Here is an 8,297-nt window from a genome sequence, read left to right as displayed (position 1 = left end):
ATTCGGCCGTGCTTGGATTGAACTACAGTGGTGGAGTATTTTCTGGTACTGAATAACTGACAGATCCGCAAAACTTTTGCATTTTCGTTTGCGGCCGTGCATGCCTGTATCATTCTGTATTTTGTAGATCTGTTCACACGAAACAATAAATTATTATACAATTTTATGTCATAAAGCTCGAATCGTTGGTTGAACGGGGCATTCCACACCAATTTTTCATTTGATATAATTGCGTCTGCTTCATGCAAGTGGCAGAAATTTTCTTTGTATTTATGATTTTTTATTTTATAGTGAAACTAGCGTTGAAGAGTTTAAACGGTACATTTTTTATCCAACAATAAAAAATTTTCCTTGCTATCACTCAAAAACAATTTCGATTATGTTAGTAAGCGAAAAAAAAAGACTTCTAGAACCGGAAATAGGGATAAAATTAATGCAAAGTAGTGCAGTCAAGGTAAATTTTTTGCGGTGCAGTTTTGTGCTTTTCTAGGGACGAACTTTGTTTATATTTGTTTAAAGCTAGGTGTTTCTAACTCTTCTAATTTTTTTTAAACACAGTTGAGAAACATTAGATTTTTCCTCAAATTTTCGGATTATTTTCAGCCAACTTTCGAGAGAATCAGAGCACCTACAGAGATCAAACATTGCAGTGAAGGGTTTTCCTTGATGCTCCATCAAAATATGGCACCAACGTTTTTGACTGCGCCACCATAATCTTGGAACGAGGAAAAGAGCGAAATTTCAGATCTTCAGCTGCGCGTCAAAATCTGTATGACTTCGAACAAAGTCCTAAAATCAACTCGTGCTTTACAAGAACCAATTCGGTTTATCGAGAAGGAGTTTGGATGCCAGGATTCATATTCACTTTTTCCCAGGTCCGTCCTCTCGACAGTTAGTTGAGAAGAAGTTGAAGAATCTGCAAAAATTCTCATCCTTCTCGGCTAGTCTTCAAAAGAAGCCAGGGGGTCTCTGAAAAAGATAATCCGGCTTCTTGCGGCGCAAGTCTTCCTCTGCGGAACGCAACCTTTTGCGCCCTTTTTCGTCGTTTTATATTCCGTTATTCATGTTTACTTCAACCTGACACCTGACCGACCAGTCCAGCATTCATTTCCAACCAGAGCCTATGCTAATCAATAAAATTACCGCTAAATCGCAGCTGAACGCGGCAAATAATGGTGAGAACGCACGTTCGGAAAGACTGCCAGTGAAACGTTCTCCTCAGTTATGTTTTCCGTTTTGCAAAAATCAGGATTCCGGCGGGCATCGAACTATTCACCGTCTGTAATCACCATCAATGAGAAAAATGTGTGCAGGAGGTGAGAAACAGTGTGAAAATGCTCCTTGAGTGCGTTCTGCATCGGTATTAGTTTCTCCACTTTGCAAAAATGGAAGGATCCCGGAGAGAAGAGATTGAAATCTTGACCGTTCGCTTTCGCCGTCAGCAAGTAAGATTGCGTGTGAATAGTAAAAAACAATGTGATAATGGTTTTAAAATGTGTCCTCCGACGTTCTCAGTTGTTTTTTCCATTTCGCAAAAATAATTGTTCCGCTTGGACGGAACCCTCGACCGTTTGTTGCCACTGTCAAAAACGTTGTGTCGTCGGATACTCGCTAAGGACTTCTCATCTTTTCAACTTGTATGTGCACATATGTGCTGCTAATTCTTGCAGTGAGCTATCAGTGACACTACATTATATCTCCTATTTTCAGCTTACTCGTAGCACTATATATTAACGCTCATCATAGCTTTTTATGCTTTTTTTTCATGGAGGGTTTCCTCCAACTTCACGCTTCATTCTGGTCATAGTTACCTTGTACCTGTTCAACGGTTCAACGGTTGTGGTTGTTCGAAAGGCAAGGGCGAAAAATTCTGTGACGAAAGTTTATCTGAGTGAAATTGGTGTGCAAGATCAAACAAAATGGCTGGATACAGACCATATACAACGGAAAATGGCTTGTATTCTGTGGTTTGGGCGGATGTAGCGCAGTCGGTAAGGGATTCTGTTATAACCGTGTTTCGATTGTTGGTTCGAAACAGCCCCAGTGTCACGAAAGTCTTTCATCCCTCCGCGGCACCAGATTTGTCCGGGAGGATAAAAACGCTGATTTGATAAGTTGGCCCGTCTTCACGAGGGTGTTTGTAAACCTGGCTCTGAATTGAAGGCGCATTCCCATAGGGAGTGATCAACACCGCGCATTTCATCTTTTTATCCCATGGTTCATCAGGATCGGAGAACTTCTCCCCAGATGTACTTAGTTTCTAAACGATGGCCAAGTGCAAGAGAGTCTGTAGTCACCTGAGACGTACGCTGCCTTTAATTTGTTTTTCGCCTAAATGTAGAACTGCGGACCACATACTTCTGCATTTATTCATTCATATCACTTATGGACCCTTGTTTTTCGATGTGTTCGCGTGAGTGCTGGTAACAATTCCTTTCCACGCAAGAGTTGTTTAATGGTTTTTTTTTCGCGAGAAACGCGAAAAGCATCGACTTCTTTATTCGACGACTTCCTGAAGAAACTGATCACGGATCTTCTCTGTTGTCGCTATTCATCCCGTGGAAGCTGTGCTCTTTCAGGGCTGCTATTTGATTGTTTCTGTGGAATCACGTGCATGATGATGAGTGCTTAGTGATGTTCTACGCTGACTCGATACAAATAAATCTTCATTGGAGCTTTGTAAGCAGTACGATATCCATGCGATCGCATCCAGACCACGACCACTACAAGGTCTGCAGCGAACTGAGTGGAAGTGGCATTATAGCAGGGGTGTTGACCTCGCACAGTCATAGCAAATGCCCACGTAGGGCACCGCCCTCCTGAAGCACCTGGAGTTCTGCTGTTTAAAGAGTACCTATTGAAACACCCTCAGCAGAGTTCCTAGGTTCACTATGTCTTTCCTTGTTGGGTTGAAGAGGTTAACTTCTTAAAAGTAGTAGTGAAAGTGGAGACTTCTGAAGTCGTACCTGTATCTGTACATATAAGAAGGATGAAACCTCAAGTGACATCTCATCCGAATGAAATGTGTGGATTACGCTAGTTTCGATCGGTTATCGTGCTTACTGCTGGACGTACTGCTCATGCATCTTAGTCTCTCTTATTTCTCGTTCAGAATTTCCATGATTTTATTTAGTGCCAAGAAGCAGCTGCTCTGAAACAACTATATTTCCCCTCTTTTCCTTCGGGTTGGTGAAGAGCAGAAGGTGCATACCTCTGCGTTTGTTGGCGGGGTGCTCAGCCTGCGCCTTTCTTAGCCGCGTGCTGCTTGTGCCTTCGCTCCTTCCACAACAAAAACACGGCAAGAAGCCCGACAACAACACTTGACGTGTTTTCGAGAACCCTTTTTGGCGGCGTGGACGGTTGTTTGCAAGCCAATGCAGACTAATCTAATCCAATCTAATCGATGGAGAGTTTTTGAGTAGCTCTCGCTCAGTCTTCTTCTTTTTTCGGGAGTTGTCACAATTCTTTTGCGGTAATTGCTTCAAGGGCGGGGATCTGGACTCGCTTACATGGAAGAGGGCTACTTGCTGCAGCGATCGATCCTGTGTCGTGGTTGCTGAATGCTAGCTTTGTTTTTCTCTCTTCTCTTCATTTGTCCTGCCTTCGATATTTTGTTCCAACCGTTCTTAGACGGTCACTATTATTATATTAAAAAACAACTCGAACTAGTGTGGAATGGCTCGCTCATACAGGGGGAGTAGCGAGCAGCTGCTGAATAATTGAATAATGTGCTCGGGTAATTAGAAGGCTGACATTAGTGCGCATCCACTCAGACCAGCAAAGCCTACTCGTCGCAGCGTTGTTCAGAAGTTCCAGTGAGTGGAGTGCTATTTGAAGGAAGGCGACTGGTTTTTGAACATAAAAAGGGAGGGGATTTGCTTCTTACGACGGATTTGTTTGTTAGTCCGATCTTTCTGTCACAGTCACGTGTTCTCTCTCGTAGTCCTTCTTAGATTCTGCTTATCCGACAAAGTTGCTATCAAACTCTGAATCAGACCTCGCCTCGCTCGTTCTCAGAAATTCTTCAGCATTCCGAGATTCTGCTCAAAAACAACGTGGAGTGTATCAAGCATGCACGACAAAAACAGCCCCTACAAAATGACAGCAGTTTTTTTGTTTTTTTGTGCTCGCTGCCGATGTCATCTGTCTTCAGCATTGTTTCCGAACTGAAAACGAGCGACGAATAAGTAAAGTACAGCGTTCGTGTGACACAACTGCATTGGTCATGCATTTCGGAGAAGACACTGCGAAGGTGGACCCCTCCTCAAGAGGAAGAGTATTCTTCACCGTCTACTAACGAGCACAAAATGGATTCGTCGCGGATTGTCGGCCTTCAGTCCTTTAATTACCGCCACAAAGATCATTTTCAGACATTTGGATCTTATGATTTCGTTCCAAAAGAAAACCTTGCTGATCTCTTATCGAGCAAACCAGTCGTGTTATCTACTATCGTCGATAGGGATTCCAGTAGTTACTATGTCCAAAAAGAAAGGGGGGAAAGGGGAAGAAACAGACGAAAGAAAGGCAAAACCCCTTCTGCTGTTAATGTTTTATTAGGTCCATTCATCACAACGTCGCTCTATAGGCTTTCGAAGAATTTTACTTCCGAAGAAGAGTCTGCCAGCTGCAACCGTTTCAATAACTTTGTTATCAGAATACTGAAAAAAGAATTACTCTGCCTTTTTTTAATATATTTTAAATATTACTTGGGAATCATTCGAATATTTCTAGGGATTGAAATAATTGCGTTGAAAAATGTCTAAGAGACCTCTTTTTCCTATCCATCTGGACGTTATGTCTTTAGCCTGCGAAGAAAGAAATTTCCGAAATGAAATGTTGAAGGAAAATCGTGCTTTTAAAGTCTCTGTGCTCAAAAATCGCCCACTTATCCTTTTCCACCACTTTGGTATCCACCAAAATCCTTCAATCCTACATTTTTCGAATATCTCGTTGATAATAGGAGATTGTGCCGTTTGAGGGTTGCTCAGCGAATTGCCTTCGAAATTAAGTGCGAGAGAGAACGAGATGTGCGGACAGCGTCCGAGAGCACATTCCTCGCGAGAATTGCTTTTTTCATTAGCAGCACGGCAGGTAGGGGAGGAGGATGTTGTTTTTCAAGTGTTTGCCTGACTGTTTGTGTTGCCACTGGTCCCTGAAGCTTTTCTTTCGGTATTAGAATCAAAAAGCAAAATGGCCTTTTTTGTTCGGAATGCTGCATTAACGAGACGTGAAGGTCCAATTACATGTGTCCACGGGCCATGAAGATTCGTGAGTGATTCAAACGTCGTTCTCGGAAGAATATCATTATACTGGAGCAGATGGAGCCAGCAGAGCAGCCAAGACATCAATGAGTGACTGGGAGAATTGGAACGAACCTGTAGGTTTTGATTTGTGGGATTTGTGATCTTTTCCAGCAAGTGTCCCATGATGACATGGTCCCGCAATAGCAAGGGACGAACTCTACTGTAAACCTCTTAGCGTTCAGTAGAATGTTACTGTACAAGTCTGCATTTATTGCCATAACCACCAAGCACTATTACACCTACAAAATTCTACTCTTGTCATACGGTACCAACCGCACTGTACATTCCCTGATGCGTCGCGAGACATCGGTTGTTTCCCGACTGGATAGGTCTTTACTCTTATGTGACATTATAATTCGTGTAACTTTGGCATATGTCCACATTCATATTCGAGGTGCAGGAATCTTTTTTCCAGAAATTTGATAAATTTTCTATCGCACTATTTGTCGACACTCACGAGCACTTCTCTCGTTCAATGAAGTTTTTTTCTAGTTTTAGACAACAGCTCCTTTCCTAGGGTTCGCCTGGTTAGCAGGTACAATGCGCCCAGTGTTCCACTCATTCCCTACGTTCTTGACATGAGCACACGGCTTTGCGTGCTTTTTCACCTCGTTTTAATGCATTCCTGGAAATGTGGAATGATTCTACATGATCTCTGTTGTTTGCCTCTTGTGTAGCTTGTTAGTTTCGTTTCCTCGGAACAATCTGCACAGTCTTAACAGAGCTTGTTTGGAAAAATTTTCCAGAAGTATTTTAGCCTCTTATTGATCAGTCAGATGATGCGGTTCTGAGCTCGATCGCTGGGATTTTTTGGATGCAACTCTCGTCATACTCAAGCAATATTTTCTTTTTTGTTTCAAAGTGTGCAGAGCGTCTCCACTCATGACCGCTTTCAACTCTTTCTATTTTTTGTTCCCTAGAGAAACTGTTGTAGATTCTCCCACTTTTCTTGTACGACAGTCAGATCCTGTAGATTCCTCGTTGGATCTTCTCGTTCTATCAGATTTCTAAGATGTATTTTCATAGTAAGAGCGCGTCTCTTGAATGTAAATCCGATTTTGTTCGTGGACCACACTTTTAGAGCTCCAGCAAGTTATGAACACCAAAAGTGCTGTTATGCCACCTCACAAACGTTGATGTACATTACTGACATACCTTGAATTATTTGGGAACGAGAGAACAAAGGCATAACGTAAAATGGAAAAGTTTCGAATCTGGATTTTTTTGTTTTTTTTTTTAAAGAACGCCCCCCCCCCCTCCTTTATTTTTAAAATTTGCTGGTTTTTTTTTTTTTGGGGGTTTTTGGAAGGAAAAGGGGGTGGTTAAAAAAAAAAAAAAAAGGATAAAGTCACTGGCGTATCAATCCAATTGGTCCGATTCTCACCAATGTAGAAATTATGAAAATAGAAAATAGAGCATAAAAGCGCTTTCCTTCTATTGATACCCCGTTTAAATCCTAATTCCATCAAGTTTGACGGCTGAATGGTTCTATGGATGCTGCTTTAACTATACTGAGATGGTTTGACATTCTACGGTATCCGAGATGCCGCAAGCCTTTGTTGTGGATCTTATGAAGAAGTCACTGACGAAGTTGATTTGAACTCCTGAATGTTTATCCGGGGAACTTTGCGGAAAATATCTACGCATATCATCGCATATCGCATATCTACGCTGCACGTACTGGTCATCCTGATATGTACATGGATGGTTACCTGATGGTTTCTGTTGGATCGGAGGAAGCGAAGAACAGAATGTTTTTCTTTAAAGCATTTCGTGAGCAAATCTGATCAAAACGATCAAAACGACGATCCTTCGGTATGCTATTGTATTACGTGGAATACAGTGCTACTAACATCGTCCATCGGTGGAGGCAGGTGTTTTTCGTCTTCTTCATCACGTCCTCAATGCTTCGTATGTTTATTAAGCTGCCAGTTTTCTCCTCCTTCGTTTCTTTGTCATATTACGCATAATTGAAGCATTCATATTGAAGATTTTCGCTTCACTGATCGCTAATGAGGTATTAACGTTCCACCGAAGGCACGGGTCCTTCCACATGGTCCCGTCGAATTTCTCCTTTCGTTAGCATTTGTTCTGCTTGGTTGATTTTGGTATGTTTTTTATTTGCAAAGAACGATATCATTTTGAAATTGGTGTGCTTTCATTTTTCACTTTTATGTTATTACATTGGAGTCGTTTCACTGTGCGCTGAAGAAGGTTGCTGAATATTTTGGAGAAAGGGGATTACGTCAATTTGTCGAACCTGTGGTCAGTTGGTGTGCTATTCACTAATGTACACTTCAGATGTCTCAAGTCTCCATAATCGTTTCCTTGTTTGTTTTCTGTTTTGTTTTCTTCTTGCGCCTGAAAAGCCTTGACAAAATGGTGATGAGGCCCCTGCGGAAGGTTCTTAGCGTACGCATTTGATCCTTACGGGAGCTGCTGCATTACGATTCTTCATCGACATTGTAGGTAGTGTTTTGGAAGGAAATCCAACCTAGAAATCCGGCAGCTCAGCAATACTGCTTAGGCAAATATTATATCGAAGACGAGATGCTCGATTTCATTACAGTACTCTCCATCACGTGACTTCCACGCCCACCGTGATGGGGAAGGTTTCGAAAATGTGAGTTTTGATGGGTGGTTTTAAACACCGATCATAACAAGCTCAGAAATACTCTTCACCTTCTCGTTCTACTGCACGATGTGGATTCTGATAGTAGGATCCTCAGTGATTCCCCCGAAGCCAGTCTTCGCCTTAAAGTCACCAAAAATGACCTTGAAAGCATGGTATCTCCTGCGTACAACTTCTAGTCCACCTAGAAAGTTTCGACTTTCTTTATAGCTTGTCGGTGTTGAGGAAGCGACGTCATCAGCGAGGTTGACCGGGACAGGAACTCCAATAACTGCTCTCCTATCACTTTTCTGGGGAACCAGTATGAATGACAATGCTTCTCTCATCTCAGAGTGACTTGCACTGGGTTTGCCATTATTCAT

The 8,297-nt window shown here is 42.1% G+C and overlaps 1 protein-coding gene across 1 annotated transcript; it reads right to left on the bottom strand.

Annotated features, from left to right (window-relative positions):
• Positions 1 to 7,994: 7,994 nt before the first annotated feature.
• Positions 7,995 to 8,297, bottom strand: RB195_010037 (uncharacterized protein; the record flags this gene model as incomplete). The annotated part of the gene is made up of 1 exon (XM_064190852.1): positions 7,995 to 8,297. The coding sequence occupies one exon, from the start codon at positions 8,295 to 8,297 to the stop codon at positions 7,995 to 7,997; it is 303 nt and encodes a 100-aa protein (XP_064048435.1).

Source organism: Necator americanus, chromosome III (genome assembly GCF_031761385.1).
Source record: "Necator americanus strain Aroian chromosome III, whole genome shotgun sequence".
NCBI lineage: Eukaryota > Metazoa > Nematoda > Chromadorea > Rhabditida > Ancylostomatidae > Necator > Necator americanus.
Note: the sequence above shows the minus strand (reverse complement) of the source record. Positions and strands in the feature narration are given on the sequence as shown.